At 46.7% G+C, this 18,368-nt stretch overlaps 1 protein-coding gene across 4 annotated transcripts in view; it reads right to left on the minus strand.

Annotated features, from left to right (window-relative positions):
• BIN2 (bridging integrator 2) overlaps window positions 1–18,362 on the minus strand; it is a 34,531-nt gene extending 16,169 nt beyond the window's left edge. For 3 of the 4 annotated variants that reach the window (XM_081796159.1, XM_060657574.3, XM_060657573.3), the window contains exons 1-2: window positions 18,239–18,362; window positions 10,117–10,197 (exon numbers count right to left, since the gene is read on the minus strand). In XM_081796159.1, coding sequence (XP_081652285.1) covers window positions 10,117–10,197; window positions 18,239–18,319 — 162 coding nt within the window. In that variant the 5' untranslated portion in view covers window positions 18,320–18,362. Of the gene's footprint in view, window positions 1–10,116; window positions 10,198–17,647; window positions 18,077–18,238 lie in introns of those variants that run through there. The other variant, XM_060657575.3, reaches the window with a different exon arrangement.
• Window positions 18,363–18,368: the final 6 nt, after the last annotated feature.

The raw sequence follows: 18,368 nt of genomic DNA on the forward strand, positions 1-18,368 counted from the left end.
GTTTGGAAAGACGCCTTAGAGGTCAAAGTTGAAAAGTAGGTTCAAAGCAGACGTCAATCCTGGAATCCGCAAATGTTATAAATGAGCCTCTGTTCTCTTTTCCAAGAAGTTGTAGGTTATCTTTTTGGGGGCTATCTTTAAGTTGGGAGATTGTTCCCATGGCACTGGAAGATTTTCTTTCCTCTGTTTGTTCTCCCATCCAGTGAACAAAAGCCTACGCCCCGGGTTCCTCTGCTGGAAATATGTGTCCTCCGTGACCCTGTGGGTTATACTTTCCTCTCTGGGTTAAGTACATTGCTACCATCTTCTTAAGACAGTAGGTCTTCTCCCTCCTGTGCACCCTGACCATTCCTCTCCTCTCCTGATGTCCTTCTCTGCCTTGCCTCACTTTGCCCTTCCCTTCCATCAATCACATGCTTTACACTCTCCTTCACACAGCCTCATCACTGATTCTCCTCCTGTTCCAACATCAATAGCTTCATCCATAGCTCTATCCATCTACCCAATTCTTTCTTTGTTCCCATGTCTGAATTCTCATTTTTTAAAAATGTTTATTTAAGGGGCACCTGGGTGGCTCAGTCGGTTAAGCGTCCAACTTCAGCTCAGGTCACGATCTCGCGGTCCGTGAGTTCAAGCCCCGCGTCGGGCTCTGGGCTGATGGCTCAGAGCCTGGAGCCTGCTTCGGATTCTGTGTCTCCCTCTCTCTCTGCCCCTCCCCCGTTCATGCTCTGTCTCTCTCTGTCTCAAAAATAAATAAACGTTAAAAAAAAATTAAAAAAAATGTTTATTTAATATTGAGAGAGAGACAGAGACAGAAAGTGTGTGAGTGAGTGGGGGAGGAGTAGAGAGAGAAAGGGGGACAGAGGATCCAAAGGGATCCAAAGTAGGCTCCATACTGACAGCAGAGAGCCTGATGTGGGGCTGGAATTCATGAGCCATGGGATCATGACCTGAGCCGAAGTCGGATGCTTAACTGACTGAGCCACCCAGGCGCCCCTGGATTCTCATTTTTTAAGGCTAGGACTCCCAAGCACAGATTAGGTCTCCTCCCTAGTAAAAAAAAAAAAAAAAAAAAAAAAAGGGAGAAAAGAGAGGAAGGTATCATTTAAGTTTGGAAGTTTTTATCTCAACCCCACAGGTGACCCACTTCTGTTTTAACTCTGACAAATGTTCATTGAGCCTCTGCTTCTTGAATCCAGCAACCAGAAACTCGTGACTTCTTGCTGAGACTGCTTCAATTTAAAATAGCCCTAGGGGCACTTGGGTGGCTCAGTCTGTTAAGCGTCTGACCCTCAATCTCAACTCTGGTCGTGATCTCTCAGTTCGTGAGCTCGAGCCCTGGGTGGAGCTCTACACTGTCGGTGTGGAACCTGCTTGGGAGTCTGTCTCTGCCCTTCCCCCTGCACTGTCTGTCTGTCTGTCTCTCTCAAAATAAATAAATAAATTTCAAAAAAAAAGGTTCTATTAGAACTTTTGCCCACTGGTCTTAGGCTGGCCTTCTGTACTCAGAGTAGATCTGCTTTCTCTTGCACATATGTTTGAAGACATCTGTCACATACCCCGCACCAAGTCTTCTCTTTCAAAGGCTTCCTCTGTTGTTCCTCATGGTGTTATTTAAAGCTCCTTCCGACTCTGGCCTCTTTCCTCTGTGTGAACTCCAGTTTCTGGGAGTTGAGCCTAGACCATTGACCTCTTGGAGCCTGACTTCAGGAACGTGGGCTTGGACTGAAAGGTGCAGTCCACTTAAGGGGGTTTCCTGGGGCCAGACCTGTGGGTCAGGACAGTGACCTTCATGCCAGCTCAGGTGAAGGAGTATTTAAGTTGAGATGCATTATTATGAAGTATACCCATAAGCTACTTGTGAACTTGCTCATTTACTTTATTTGTTTGTGGTCATCACTAGATAGGCTATTGAGCATACCAAAAGTATAAACAAATGTATGGGAGGAAAAACTGAATATTCAGAAAAGTCTAACAACTTAAACTTTTTTTTTTTTAATCTGCGGAAATCTTTGCAGGAAGGACGATTACTGTGTACACAGCAGAAAATCTAGGTCAACTCGGGGTCAAAGTAAACTGGACTAATTATTTCATCCATGTTTTTGCCTCCAGCGCTTACTTCTAAGCCAGTCCAAACTTAAAATTTTTTTTTTTTTTTAGCATTTATTCATTTTTTGAGGGACAGAGAGAGAGCATAAGCGGGGGAGGGGCAGAGAGAGGGGGAGACACAGAATCCAAAGCAGGCTCCAGGTTCTGAGCTGTCAGCACAGAGCCCGATGTGGGGCTTGAACTCATGAAACGCGAGATCACGACTGGAGCCCAAGTCGGACGCTTAACTGACTGAGCCACCCAGGCGCCCCAGCCAGTCCAAACCCTTAACCATACTTTAGGTTGAAAGTTCTGGGAGCTGGGATGCCTTTAAGCATCTGACTTCAGCTCAGGTCATGATCTTGCAGTTTGTGAGTTTCAGCCCCACATCGGGCTCTCTGCTGTCAGCACCGAGCCCACTTTGGATCCTATGTCCCCCTCTCTCTCTGCCCCTTCCCTGCTTGTACTCTCTCTCTCTTAAAAGTAAATAAAACATTAAAGAAAAGAAAAGAAAAGAAAAGAAGAGAAGAGAAGAGAAGAGAAGAGAAGAGAAGAGAAGAGAAAGGAAGGGAAGGGAAGGGAAGGGAAAAGAAAAGAAAAGAAAAGAAAAGAAAAGAAAAGAAAAGTCCTTGGAGCTGAATGCCAGGGCTCTAAGGGACATGAACACACAGTCTCAAGGGCGTCTAAGACACTGTCAGGGAGGTGGGAAAAGAACCGGCATTGTGCGGTATTTCACAGCAAGTGAGGATCAGGAGAACATCAGAGAAATGACCGGGGCGGGGGGGGGGGGGGGTGGTTCAGATGTTATAGAGAGGTTAGAGTGCAGGAACAACTGGTCACAGTAACTGGACTTGGTAACTGGAGGTCACTGGTAATCTTGAGAAAGTGCTTTCAATAGCATGATGGAGACGGTCAGTCAGCCACCAAAATTCAGAAACACTCAGCATTCATCAGGAAGGATGTTTCACTTCCTTCTTGCTTTTTCATTCATGGGAAAAAAGTTGAAACAGCCTAAGATGTTAAACGTGCATAAAAGCTTTTAAAGATGGAAATGGTAGGTGGGTGTAAGTTTGAGAGTTTTAAAAATGTGACAGCCAAGGTTTGAAAGAGTTTTGAGGATTATACAAATTAACAAGGATTTCAAGTTCCTTTTTGAAAGAAAACAAAACGAACTCAACTTTTTACCTCACCATGAAGATTTGGTCTCCAAAGTACATATTGGAGTAACAAAACCTGTTAAACCATCTTGCGTAATTTATTTAACAAAAAAATTTTTTTAATGTTTATTCATTTTTGAAAGAGAGAGACAGAGCACAAGCAGGGATGGGGCAGAGAGAGAGGGGGGACACAAAATCCAAAGCAGGCTGCAGGCTCTGAGCTGTCAGCACAGAGGCCGACGCGGGGCTCGAACCCACGAACCGCGAGATCATGACCTGAGCCGAAGTCGGACGCTCAATGGACTGAGCCACCCAGGCGCCCCCATCTTGCATAATTTCTACAAATGAAATTCAAATTGTTTTTATCCCATTAGACATTATATGGCCCGACAAATCTGATCAGTAATCAAGGCTACCGTGCATGACCATGCACTTGTATGTATGCTGTTCAAAACCAGGGGGTTCTACTGATACCAGAGTCCATAAAATGTGAACGCCTTCTGCCTTCCGTGGCACCTCACAAAAGCCTAACTCCCCTTCTGTGTTTTAGGATCAAGCTTCCAGGTCAAAGTTCTTCCTTTAGGAAGAGTTCTTGCTCTTTCCTTTGAGGAGATGAAGCGCGTGTGTGTGTGTGTGTGTGTGTGTGCGTGTGTGTGTGTGTGTATGGGGGGGAAGTGGGGTAGCGGGACACCAGTGGGTATCATTTTTTTTTTTTTTAATTTTTTTTTTTAACGTTTATTTATTTTTAAGACAGAGAGAGACAGAGCATGAACGGGGGAGGGTCAGAGAGAGGGAGACACAGAATCCGAAACAGGCCCCAGGCTCTGAGCTGTCAGCACAGAGCCCGACGCTGGGCTCGAACTCATGGACCCGGAGATCATGACCTGAGCCGAAGTCGGCCGCTTAACCGACTGAGCCACCCAGGCGCCCCCAGTGGGTATCATTTTATTTCACTGACCTGTCTGCCCTCCTACCCTGAAATGTCTCTAGGCTGAAGAATCCTAGCCTTCTTCTTCAGGTATGACTTTTACGGTCTTAGGTTCCTCCCCATCTGTGAGTCAAAGACTTGCAAGTTATTCCACTTTTCCGGTTCGAGTTTCCTCATCTATAAATGTCGGGTCAGACCATTTCTAGCCCTAAATCTTATCGTTTTAGCACTTCCGCTCTCTGAATACCTGGCCAAATTCTTGGTATCACCATAAAGAGTCTGACTTGGTCCTTCCAACCCCTATATAAACAGCCCCAGCCCTCAGGTAATGGACCATTCGCTGTGGAAGCTTGTGCTAAACCCTCAGGTAGACAGAGCTGTGTCCTAAGAGACTGCGGTACTGAGGATGGAGAAGAAAGTCCTTGTCCTGGGACTCTCCACTTGCTGGAGAGAAATGGACTCAGAGAAACCCAAACGCTCTGCACAATAGTAAGTAGCCTGAAGGTCCTGGAGTAAGCTCTAGAAATGCTCCATCTAATGGAGGCCCAGAGGGGAGACGAGAAGCTGGATTGTTGGGTTTGATTTTAAAGGCAATGAATTGGAAGCAGCTGTCACTACCAGAAATAAGAGATTAAAATACTGCTTGGGGAAAACAATTCTTCCTCTATAATATGTTTTGAAGAGTGGGGGGGGGGGGGGATGGGGAAGTAAACAAAGCCTTCAAAGAAAACTTACCTATGGAAATTTGATTAGGAACCTGGGCAAGCGGCCTGACCTTGAAATCAGGCTGGGAAGTTTGGGAGTGATATTTATTTATTTATAAACAATTTTTTTACAACGTTTATTCACTTTTGAGAGACAGGGAGAGACACAGTGCAAGCGGGAGAGGGGCAGAGAGAGAAGGAGACACAGAATCCGAAGCAGGCTCCAGGCTCCGAGCTGTCAGCACAGAGCCCGATGTGGGGCTGGAACTCACGAACCGTGAGATCATGACCTGACCCGAAGTCGGATGCTCAATGGTCTGAGCCACCCAGGCGCCCCTGGGAATATTTATTTATTGATAAAAAATACACCTACAAGCTGATTGCGGTAAGGGACTGGGTACATGACCAGCTGGTCCAACTTCTGGAACACTTCACTTTCAATCTCCTTGACCTTGTCTTTCCCCCCTCTGTTAGTCTGAGCTATCCGAGGTCCCGTCTCAGAGCTGACTGTGTTGTTACTGTCTTTTTCCTTAAACGGTGAATGCCTGAGGGCAGGCGTATTGTCTTATTTGTGTTGAAATACCAGGATCTAGCCTGGCATACAGCAGGCTCGCTTGTTAAGTGAACTTTTCAGGCAGGCTCAAATACCAGTCACTACGGGTAAATCATTCTCTCAGGAGAAAAGCTTCCCTTATTCCTAATCTCCCTCCATTTCCTTTCTCAAACAGATCTCCACCCCCTCTTCAAGTGACGTTCAGCTGGTGGGCTCACCCAGGAGATTCTGAGGGGACTGTCTCATCTGATCCTCGTATTCTTCTAGATGGCCCTTCCTTCATCGCTGACCCTTCCTTCCCACACACCTGCCATTGGTAGATCCAGCCTTTAAGGCCGAGAGGAGGAGAAAGGACCGAGCTACAGAAACCTTTCAACGTGGGTGTTGACTTACTGACTCCTGTTCTTTTCATACTGGGGTTAAAAGCTGAAGGGTAACCTTGATTGAGCAGAGGCCCAGGGAGGCCTCCTCGTGCGGTCCAGGGGGAAAAGCACAGGGTTCACGTTTGAATCCTCGCTCTGTAGCCCTTGTGCTTTACCTTGATTAAATCACTTCCCTCTCAGATCCTATTCCCCGCCCTCCGCCCCCCTCCCCCGCAATTCAGACTAAAATCAGTGGTTGCCAAATGCTGTTCTCAGACTGGCTACCACCTCATAATTACTAGAAGCTTAATATACAACATAGACTCTCCAGTTAATGATCAACTATGGCTGTTAGTGTCACATAAAAAAAAAAAAGATAAGAACACGTTATGTGCCTCCAGATGAGAGAATATCCCACCTAGAAAAATATCAAGTATTCCTGCCACCCAAACAAACAAAATCTGAATCTCATCAAACCTCTAAATCTATTCATTTATGGAAAATACAAGAGACAGAGGATCATGTTAAACAGTACCATGGGGATTCAGTCAGCCTGCAGGAAACTTCAGGAAAACAACCCGGGGTCAGCAAGTAAACCGCAAAAAGGGAGGGATTAGAAACCTGAAGATGAAGAGATTTAACTTTAAGGGACTTAAACATGTCCACAAGTTGCTGATTTAAACAAATCAGGGGAGGGGCGCCTGGGTGGCTCGGTCGGTTAAGCGGCCGACTTCGGCTGAGGGCCTGATCTCGTGGTCCGTGAGTTCGAGCCCCGCATCAGGCTCTGTGCTGACTGCTCAGAGCCTGGAGCCTGTTTCAGATTCTGTGTCTCCCTCTCTCTCTGCCCCTCCCCTGTTCATGCTCTCTCTCTGTCTCAAAAATAAATAAACGTTAAAAAAAATTTTAAACAAATCAGGGGATTAAAAAAATAGGGGAGTGAACATTGGACATTTTGAATTATGAAATTATTGCTGTTTGTTTTTTAAAGGTATCACTTAATCTTATGTTTTAGTGGGGTGATTAACTTGAAATATCTGAAAAGATATTTGTATTACGTTGTTAACTGAAAAGGGCAAGTTATGAAACCATTACAAACAGAATAATCTCACTATTGTGAACCTTATATTTATTTATTCTGGATTTACTTGGCTACCATACACATACATAGCACAGTGACCGTAAAGATATGAAACAACAGTGGTTGTAGCATGGGAGGGTGCAAAATCATGATTTTTTAATTCATGTTTTTCTTGTCCTTTCTGGTTTGTTGTAATGAGTAAACATCTTATAGAAAAATATTTTTAGGCGTGATAATGGCTTTGTGGTTATATTTTAAAAGAGTCCTTATCTTGGGGCACCTCAGTGGCTTAGTCAGTTAAGCCTCTGACTCTTGATTTCAACTTAGATCATGATCTCACTGTTCGTGGGTTTGAGCCCCATGTCGGGCTCTGTGTTAGCAGCATGGAGGCTGCTTGGGATTCTCTGTCTCCTTCTCTCTCCGCCCCTCCCCAGCTCTCTCTCTTTCTAAATAAATAAATAAACTTAAAAAAAAATTAAAAAAACTGGGGTGCCTGGGTGGTTCAGTTGGCTAAGCATCCAACTCTTGGTTTCGGCTCAGGTCATGATCTCACAGTTTTGTGAGATTGAGCCCCACATCAGGCTCTGCACTGACAGTGAGGAGCTTGCTTGGGATTCTCTCTCTCTCCCTCCCTCTGCCCTTGCCCCTCCCCCTCCCCCACTCACGCTGTCTCTCTCAAAAAAATAAATGAACTTAAAAAAAATTAAATTAAAATAAAAAAATAAAGAGTCCTTATCTTTAGAGATTAATAATGAAATATTTATGGATAAAATGATATGATATGCAGACTGCCCTTCATAGTAATCAAGGATGGGGGAAAGTGGGTGGAGACATAAGTGAGTTGACTATTAAAGCTGGGTGATGGGTACATGTGGATTAATCATACAGGTTTTCCTATCTTTGTGTATATTTGAAATCATCCATTAAAACAAGTTTACTAACTATGGAATCCCAAGCCCTATTACAGGTGACCTTGCATTTATTTATTTATTTATTTTTTTTCAACGTTTTTAATTTATTTTTGGGACAGAGAGAGACAGAGCATGAACGGGGGAGGGGCAGAGAGAGAGGGAGACACAGAATCGGAAACAGGCTCCAGGCTCCGAGCCATCAGCCCAGAGCCTGACGCGGGGCTCGAACTCACGGACCGCGAGATCGTGACCTGGCTGAAGTCGGACGCTTAACCGACTGCGCCACCCAGGCGCCCCGTGGTGACCTTGCATTTAAAAATATTTCCCAAATGATCCTGATATACCATTAACTGCTGAATTAGATTATAGCTAGGGGCACCCGAGTGGCTCAGTTGGTTAAGTGTCTAACTTCGGTTCAGGTCATGATCTCATGGTTCACGAGTTTGAGCCCCCCATCAGGCTCTCAGCCGTTGGGGCAGAGCCCGCTGCAGATCCTCTGTCCCCTTCTCTCTCTGCCTCTACCCCGCTCATGCTCTCTCTCTCAAAAATGAACATAAGACAAAAAATTTCTATAGGATATAGCTAGTGTCCCTTTAATAGCATCATAAAGAATTACTTTCCATATAATTCGATGCACTGATATTGTGCAAGAATGAATTTGGCTGGTCTTTGTCCCAGTCCTGGGAAGTTAACTTCTAAATCCTTGGGAATTCCTGAGTGATGGGAGTGTGTTCATTTTTCATGGTGGGCCTCTTCAATCACGTGTGAGTTTATAATAAACAAATGGCTCAGGATGGTGGCTGGTCAGGCTGGAAAGATGAACCATGTGATTAGAGGGCTGGGGCTTTGAGACAGGTGATATCAGCCTGACCTCCAGCAGAAGGGAGGGAAAAGGGAGCTACGGATTAAATTCAATCATGTGGCCCATGATTCACCATGTAACGAAATCACAACAAAAAACTCTAGACACCTGATGCTTGGGTGAGCCTCCCTACTGGGTAATCCTATATCAACGTGCTGGGAAGGTGACACATCTTGAGAACACAGAAGCTTCTCGTTTGGAATTCTCCTGGACCTCACCTCATGTCCCTCTTCACTTGCCTGGTCCTGATGGGTGTCATTTATAATAAAAGTGTAATTGTAAATAGAGCACTGTCCTGAGTTCTGTGGGTTGTTCTTGTGGATTACAGGAACTGAGTGGCTAGTAGGACCCCCCCCAAAATTTGTAGCATTGGTCAGCAGTGTGGGTGTCCTGGGAGCTCTGGAGCCTGCAGCTGGTGTCCGAAGTGAAGCAGTCTTGTTGGGGACAGTGCCCTTAACCTGTGAAATGTGGCCGAACTCTGAGCAGTTAAGTGTTAGGACCACATTACAACTGGGTATTCACGTGAGTCAATAACCCCCTTCTATTACAAAGAGGGGACTGCGATCTCCAGGGCTCATGTAAGAATTAAGTGAGATCACGTGTGTAAAGCACCATGCACAATGCCTGGCACGTGGAGATGGAAAGTGAAATATCTTGAGGCACCTGGGTGGCGGTGGGGGGGTGGTGCTCAGTCGGTTGAGTGTCTGACTTTGGATCACGTCACGATCTCATGATTGGTGAGTTTGAGCCCTGCATCAGGCTCTGCACAGACAGGGCGGAGCCTGCTTGAGATTCCCCTCTCTCTCTCCCTCTCTTCTGCCCCCACCCCATTCGTGCTTACTTTCTCTCAAAATAAATAAATAAACTTAAAAAAAAAAAAAGTGAAATATCCCATGGAAGCCTACACCTATTGCCCACTTCTCAATGTAAATTTTCTGTAAGAGAATTACCCGTAGCAGCCAGTGAAGGTAGAAGGAACCGAGACAATAGGAGGTTTGCTGGTGAGAATGACAGGTGAAAAGATGGACGGATCATTTAGAATTCTGGGCTTCGGCGAGGTAGATGTAGTGGCCAAAGAGGCAACAAGGAAAATCGGGGGCTACTACGATGGGAGAGCCTAGGGTGGGAGAGAGGCACCCTGAGGAAGTGATCAGCCAAAGACTAAAGTGGCAGGGGCTCGTTCCAACTTTGTCCAAGGACCTAGGGATGCCCCTGTACCCCGGGGGAACCACTCAGAGGAAAGAACACTTGTCTGTCTCCCAAAACCCAGGGTCGGTGGGAACAAGAAAGGGAAGCGTCTCTGGTTCCCAGAGAAACAAGAAGCAGCAGGTTACTCTGTGGCCCTTGCCTCCCGGGGGGAGGGTGGGGTAGGAGGGATGCCTGTTGGCTTGCCCAAATCTCCTGTTCTTCTGCTACCCGGCCCTCAGGTCTCCCTTCTTCCTCCAAGCTCCCCCTCCCCACCCTCCAGATTACCTGTTGCTGGTGGAAGTTGTTGGCACTTTGTTCAAACCGTTCATCTTTGGTTTCCACAGTCTTCCCCAACTTCTGCAGAACCTGGGAATATAAGTTGGAAAGGTCAGTGAGGTGGAGTCAAGTCCCTCTCATCTGTTGGCCTCCTATGACCCTAGCTTCTCAGAGTCTCAGATGCAATTAAAGGGCTGTACTCGTATCAGCCCAATGGAATTTAAAAAATATAGGGTGCACTGTTGGAAAAAAAATCGTATTTGGTGGTTCTTCTCAAATTGGGGTATGCCTGAGGGTATCTGGCAGTGTGCGAGAGTGTATATACAAAGCCCAGAATAAATACGGCATACATGCCTGGAATGACATTATTATTTACAGTGGGGTTCCGGGGGTGGGCTGGGGTAAAGTATTATATTAAAACAAGGATTAATAAGAATGTAAAATATGCAGCCCTAACGATAAAATATGAGCCTTGAAGGTACTTTTCACTTGAGAGATGGTCTTCCAGCCACAGCCCCAGATTCCTCTAGATAGATGAGGTTAGAGGCAGGCAGGAGACTGTTCTCTTAGGAGAGCCCTTGTGGAAAACGCTGAAGAAGACCGACACAATGCATTTAGAACCCAGCTCGAAATGAATGCTATCTCCTCTCTCCTGGGAGCCAACCACCATATTGGTCTCAGCACTAATATAAAGGACAGGAAAATGAAAAAGATACGGTGCCTCTTCTCACAGGGGACACTCACCTGTACACAAGCAAGAAAGCCCTGCATCTTCCACCTGTAGCCCTCATGTTGGGAGGAGGCACGCTGCCCCCGGGCCAAAGTTAGAATCTCAGAAGTTGCCCTCAACTACTTCTCCCTCACCTCCTTCATCAAATCCCTCAATATGTCCATCTCTGGAAACCGTCCCATGCTTTCTAGTCTCGCGGTCATAACTGTGTTCTGGGCCCTTGCTGTTGCTCTCCTGCATCTGCTTAAAACCTAATGATTCTCCACTTGCCTGCTCAACAAATTTGCATGAAGTGCCCATACGTGTCTCAGTTACTCTTGATCTTGGGGTTGTGAGTCTGTGCCCCACGTTGGCTATAAAAATTATTTAAAAAATTTTTTTTGAACATTTATTTATTTTGGGGAGACAGAGACAGAGCATGAGTGGGGGAGAGGTAGAAAGAGAGAGGGAGACACAGCATTGGAAGCAGGCTTCAGGCTCTGAGCTGTCAGCATGGAGCCCAATGAGGGGCTCAAACCCACGAACTGTGAGATCATGACCTGAGCTGAAGTCAGATGCTTAACTGACTGAGCTACCCAGGCGCCCCTAGAAATTATTTACATACATACATACATACACTTTAAAAAAATTAAAAAAAACCAATTCATACTCTATATCCTTTATGACACTTAACCGCTTTATCCCATTAATCAAGTTAATCACTCCCTTCTAAGTGTTCGCAACTTCTACACCTTGTATACATTTCTATTACCGTTTTTTAAAAATTTTTTAAACGTTTTTATTTATTTTTGAGGCAGAGAGAGACAGAGCATGAGCAGGGGAGGGGCAGAGAGAGAGGGAGACACAAAATCCAAAGCAGGCTCCAGGCTCTGAGCTGTCAGCACAGAGCCTGACGTGGGGCTTGAACTCACAGTCTGTGAGATCATGACCTGAGCCGAAGTCGGACACTTAACCGACTGAGCCACCCAGGCGCCCCTCTCTTACCATTTTATGATTTAGGTTTATCTAGCTATGTCTCCTTCTAAACTGTAGGCTCCTTGAGAACTGGGTACTTGCCTTACTCATCTAGATTTCTCAGTACCCAGCAAAGAGATACTTAATACTTCTAACAGGAGGGAGAGTGGGACTGACAACGGGAGGGGACCGACCAATGGGCTGGGACTTGAATTAAGATTTTGCTAGACTGGAATAGAGTATAAGGGGGGAGGGTGGAAAGAGGACAAAGTCACGGAAATACCCACCCACATTCACACCGCTTTGTGAGGTGACTCAGCATGGCTGGTTTAGGGTGTGTTATGGGGAGTAGCGGGTAAGGGAGCCAGAAAGGGAAACTGGAGTCTCATCGTGAAGGGCTTTGAATCACGTGCAAGAGTGCCCAGGTCTTGGGGAGTGAGGAAGGCTCTACATAGAGACTTGGGCCCACGTGTCCCCATTCTTTCATTTTTTTTTAGAGTGAGAGAGCACACGCAAGCTGGGGAGAGGGGCAGAGGGCGACAGAGAGAGAATCTTAAAAAGGCTCTGCACTGAGTGCGGCTCCATCCCACCACCCTGGGATCATGACCTGAGCCAAAATCAAAAGTTGGAGGCTCAACTGACTGAGCCACCCAGGTGCCCTGACCATATGTCCCCATTCTTTTTTTTTTTTAATGTTTATTTATTTTTGTGAGAGAGAGAGAGAGAGACAGACAGAGCATGAGCAGGGGAGGGGCAGAGAGAGAAGGAAACACAGAATTGGAAGCAGGCTCCAGGCTCTGGGCTGTCAGCACAGAGCCCGACGCGGGGCTTGAACTCATGAGCCTTTGAGCCGTGAGATCATGAACTGAGCAGAAGTTGGCCGCTTAACCTACTGAGCCACCCAGGTGCCCCCACCCCGCCACGTGTCCCCATTCTTTTTTTAAAATTTTTTATTTTTAAAAATTTACATCCAAATTAGTTAGCATACAGTGCAACAATGATTTCAGGAGTAGATTCCTTAGTGCCCCTTACCCGTTTAGCCCATCCCCCCTCCCACAACCCCTCCAGTAACCCTCAGTTTGTTCTCCATATTTATGAGTCTCTTCTGTTTTGTCCCCCTCCCTGTTTTTATATTATTTTTGTTTCCCTTCCCTTATGTTCATCTGTTTTGTCTCTTGAATTCCTCATATGAGTGAAGTCATATGATTTTTGTCTTTCTCTGACTAATTTCACTTAGCAGAATACCCTCCAGTTCCATCCACATTGTTGCAAATGGCCAGATTTCATTCTTTTTGATTGCCGAGTAATACTCCATTGTATATATATACCACATCTTTATCCATTCATCCATCGATGGGCATTTGGGCTCTTTCCTTCCATACTTTGGCTATTGTCGATAGTGCTGCTATAAACATTGGGGTGCACGTGCACCTTCGAAAGAGCACACCTGTATCCCTTGCATAAATGCCTAGTGGTGCAATTGCTGGGTCGTAGGGTAGTTCTGTTTTTAGTTTTTTGAGGAACCTCCATACTGTTTTCCAGAGTGGCTGCACCAGCTTGCATTCCCACATGTGTCCCCATTCTTAACCCAGTGGTTAGCATCTCTAACTTCTGGAGCTCTCTCTGTAGTGGTTACGATCAAGGGCTCTGGAGTCTGACAGATATACGCCCCATCTTGGCCTTTCGATTTATGGCTCTAAGCCTTTAGGCAAATAAGCCTATCTGTCTCTTGAGCCTCTGTTTACACAACAGCATCTCCTGGAGTTGTCCGGAGAATTAAATGACATACATTCTCAGTGCTGCCCTTTGGTGAGTGCTCAGTACAAATCCATTAGCATTATGTCCAATTGCACTCCCTTCCCTATGAGTGCCTATTTCCTTCTCAGTTCAGCCATATGTTTGTCTGTGTCTCTGACTCCAGCTCATTGAACACCTGACCCTGGGTACACCCGGTCTGCCATTTTCCCTGCACCAACCCCCCCTACCCCAGACAACAGAAAGTTGCAAAACCACCTTGTCTAAGTGGTAATTGCAGCTCTCACTTCCTTCCTGCTACTCCTCCCTTCCTTTGCCTGGAGGGGCTGGGGGGTGTTCTTAGGTGGAAGGGGCCGAAAGGGTAGTCAACCCCCGGCTAGCGTAAATGTGGCATGCCCAATATCCCCAACCCCCAAAAGGCTCAAGGCAAAAAGGCTTAGAAGGGGTGTGAGTATGTGAACTGAACACTCCCACCTTCAACTGTGAAACTGAAAGATGAGTGTGATCGCCCTGAGAGCATAACCAGTGCCCTGGGCCCAAAGTCCTTTGTTGCCATAAGCAACAGGGCTGTGTATCCAGGCACTTACGCCGTGTTGTAGATGTTCTCCCGCAACGAAAGTTCTCTGACGGCAGAGAATGTAGAGTGCTGAACAAACATCTGAAAGAATTAATACATTCTACCTTTGGTTCACTTCCTAATGACAGTGCACCCAATGCCAGTTCTCTAAAGTTCTACACTAAGAATTCTGCGTTTAGAGAGAAAGAAGAGGAACAAGAGAAAAAGCGATTACAAAAAAATTCACTGCAGATGTTTGGTGGCTATAGGTCCCTACCAGGACCCTTCCCCCTAATCATTTATGATATTTTAGTTAACCCTCTCAATTGGGGTCATTTGAATAGGGCCTGGCTATTAGAGATGACAGATTTTTGTTAAAATTTTTTTCTTAGGTGTGATAACAATATTGCAGTTTCTGTGAGAAATCCTCATTTTCGGGACATACGTTAAAGTAGGCTTTTCCTTAGCGTGGTCCTAAATTTACTCTCCCGTCTTTTCTGCCACCGATCCCTGTACTCCAGCTCACCTGCATTTCTCACTATTCTGCCTCAATGGTTTTCCACACTCCCTGCCTGGCTCATGCTGGCATTTCCTCAGCTAGAATGTTCCATTCCCCCCACTTGCCTGAGGAACTACTAATCGGCCATCATTCCTACCTCAAATTCCGCCTCTGCTATAAAACCTCGCTCAATTCTCCTCAGTCTTTCTCTCCTCTGAATTCCCACAGACTGCAGACCTCTCAGGTGACTCATTTCACCAATTTTTTTTTTTCTTTTTTTAACTAGACTGTAAGCTTCTGGCAGGTGAGAGTGCCTCTTATTCATCTCTAAATTCCTTCCTGGGTCCAGCCCAGTATCCCGGGCAAAGGAATTTCTCGGTTAAGAATTGTTGACAGAACCCTCTGGGAGACCGGTTGAGTAAAAGTCAGTAGAGGAAAAGACCAGCAAAGGAGGGGTAACACAATGCCCCTTCCGAGCCATTTGCCACAGAGCAATCGTGGATGGTGAAAGCACTCATTTGAACTGTGAAGACGCATCTTCCTGTAAAGACACAACTCAGTCTCATGTTGCGTCTGGGTGGAGACTGGAAAATAAAACAAGAAGAACGCTTCATCTCCCTCGTGTGTGTCGGTCACTGGACCTTCACGCCTAGATTTTCAGAGGAGGGGGACTGAGCAAAAGGTGTTTCTACTCCCAGCTTTGCTCCTGAGAGAGAGGGTCAGCAGGAAGTGGGCAGGCACAGATGTCACAGTGGTTTATCAGGAGGCTTGTAGAGAGAGCGGGCCTGAGGTTGGGATCCAAAGGCGGGACACCTGGGTTTCAGTGACAGTTCTGCCATTTGCCGATCTCTTTTGAGCCTCGCTTCTTCATTTCTAAAATTGGGATATTAATAACATGCACAAAGGGCGGCAAAGGTGAAATGAGATCCTATCACGAGAGCGTTGGCTCCATAAAGAGAGAGAGATCGTGTCTTTCCTGAAGTCCTCTGCCTCGACCATAATCGGCACTCGATACCTGACACATCTATTTGACACGGTGGTTACTACGTATTACTTAGAAGATTACAGCCAACTGCTTATACAAAAACTACAAATTGTTCCAGGGAGTCCTTTCTTTTGACTGTAACTTTCTCCCTCTCTCTCTTTTTTTTAAAAAAAAAAACTTTTTTTTTAAACATTTATTTATTTTTGAAACAGAGGGAGACAGAGCATGAATGGGGGAGGGTCAGAGAGAGGGAGACACAGAATCTGAAACAGGCTCCAGGCTCTGAGCTGTCAGCACAGAGCCCGACGCGGGGCTCGAACTCACGGACCGTAAGATCATGACCTGAGCCGAAGTCGGCCGCTTAACCGACTGAGCCACCCAGGTGCCCCTCTCCCTCTCTCTTTTGCCTTCAATAACGTGTCAAGACTCAAGGACTCTGGCAGGCTGGGCTGAGCTCCTCCTCACATTCCAGGCCATTCCCACTCTATCCAGGCAGCAGCCGCTGCCTCTACGGTGTCAACTGTACTGCTCCAAGTTCAATGTCTGCCCGCCCTTGTGTTTATGTCTAGGTTCAGAGCATCCTCCCGTTTTCTGCCTTAACCTGGAAAGGTCCCCAAGGCAGAGGTGAGGTAGCTCCTCTCTCTGCATTCTCAGGGTTCAGACCAGGAAGAACAGGTTACCTGGGTGGCTGGTTCTCCCTTTGGGGAATATTTGCTTCTGAGGTTCAAGGAACCCTCTCCTGTTCTCACTTTGGCATCCTTACCACGTTGAATTTCCAAGTCACTAAGCATCACCACTCTCATTTTTACACGTGCAGAATCTGAAGCCCAGAGCAGGGACATTACTTATCTAAAGCTTTGGAGTCCATGCTTAGAAAAGGAGAGAAATCCCCAAGGGCATAGTGTTGATGATAGGCTGGAAGAGGACAGAAGGTGAAACAGTGAGGTAAAGTCAACTGCTGTGTCTTTTAAAAATAACTATTATCGGGGCGCCTGGGTGGCTCGGTCGGTTGGGCGTCCGGCTTCAGCTCAGGTCACGATCTCACGGTTTGTGGGTTCGAGCCCCACATCGGGCTCTGTGCTGACAGCTCAGAGCCTGGAGCCTGCTTCAGATTCTGTGTCTCCCTCTCTCTCTGCCCCTCCCCCGCCTGTGTTCTGTCTTTCTCTCTCTCAAAAATAAATAAACATTAAAAAAAAATTAAAAAAAAAACAACCAAACTATTATCCATGAATTTTTTTGTCTCCTGGGTTTTCTTGTTTTTTCCAACCCGTCACGTAGCTGGTGGCTCCTTCTCTTCCACACCACTTCTAACCAGACCTTCCCACAGGCTCTGATCTCTATCAGATTTGTAATGAGACAGCCTTCGAAGAGGCTAAAATCGTGATCAAGGTGAAATCAGAGCAAGGTGAAGTAATGAAGTTGAGCCACACAAAATCTTGCCTTTTCCTCCACTCTTTCATATGACCCCGGCTTCCTCAAAGGCAGAAAAAGGAGATCCATCTATCAGAGTGTTGCTACGTGGAGAGCAGAGGTTCAGGTTAAAAGGGAAGGACATACCCTGGACAGGTGGAAACAAGAATGTCATGGGGCGCCTGGGTGGCTCAGTCAGTTAAGCGTCCAACTTGGGCTCAGGTCATGATCTCGCAGTTTGTGGGTTCAAATCTCCACCTCGGGCTCTGCGTAGTCAGTGCGGAGCCTGCTTTGGATTCTCTGTTTCCTATCTCTGTCCCTTCCCCACTTGCACTCTCTCTCTCAAAAATAAATAAACATTAAAAAAAAAAAAAAAAGGAAGAAACAAGAATGTCACTAAAATGTGTCGAGGAGTGCCTTGGTGGCTGAGTCAGTTCTGCCTCAACTCTTGATTTCAGTTCGGGTCATGATCCCAGAGTCTGGGATGGAGCCCTGCCTCAGGCTCCAGGCTCTGGGCTGGGTGTGGACACTGCTTCAGATTCTCTCTTCTTCCCCCTCTGCCCCTCCCCAGCTCATCTTTTCTCTCTCTCAAAATAAATAAATAAATAAAAATAATAATGTGTAGAGAAGTGTTACAGGTGGACAGCCTACCTCAATGTTGACGCTGGAGTAAGGCCACCCAGAGCCAACCAAGGACCCAATCTAAAAAGAGATGCTCCTTCATCATCCTGGACCGTGTACTTTCCAACGCACAGAAAGCAGATATGGGCTACTGCTCACATCAGCTTAAACACTGCCCAGAGGCCAGGCAGGGTTAGGTTACGGTCCCCGCTGGCAGCACAGCTGGTCATTGCTGTCCTCACTTTGGGGAGAATGCCCTCTTGCAACCTTCAATTTCATCGTCTGTGAAAGAGCACCCTGGCTGGATTGCTAGGACAAGTCTGCCAACGTTGGTTCCTTTCTCCCACCTTTCCTGGGTCGCCTGAGCGTTACTTAGGGTTCCCGAGGGAGACTGTGGTCTCCTCTGCTTCCCTACCCTTGCCCAAGAACGGGTAGTTTTTTTCTGTTCTCTACCAACTCTTTGTAGTTTAAGGAAAATCCACTCCCATTCCCGTCTGCCTGGGACCTTCTGTTCAGCCCAGGCCCCCCGGACACCCCCACCACCCCCCACTCCCACCGCACACCGCTCTCTCGCAGAGCCAGGCCGGCCGGAAGGGCAGGTGGTGCGACCCGGCCACATACCTTCTCCTGGGCCCTGCTGAATTTCTTCTGCACCTGCTTGGCGAAGAGGCCGGCGGCGCCACCCGCCTTGCCCTCCGCCATCCTGCCGGCTCCGGGTAGACTGGGCCCAGCGACCTGTGGTTTTCTGGAG

The sequence above is a fragment of the Panthera onca genome, chromosome B4 (genome assembly GCF_046562875.1).
Source record: "Panthera onca isolate mPanOnc1 chromosome B4, mPanOnc1 haplotype 2, whole genome shotgun sequence".
Taxonomy (NCBI): domain Eukaryota; kingdom Metazoa; phylum Chordata; class Mammalia; order Carnivora; family Felidae; genus Panthera; species Panthera onca.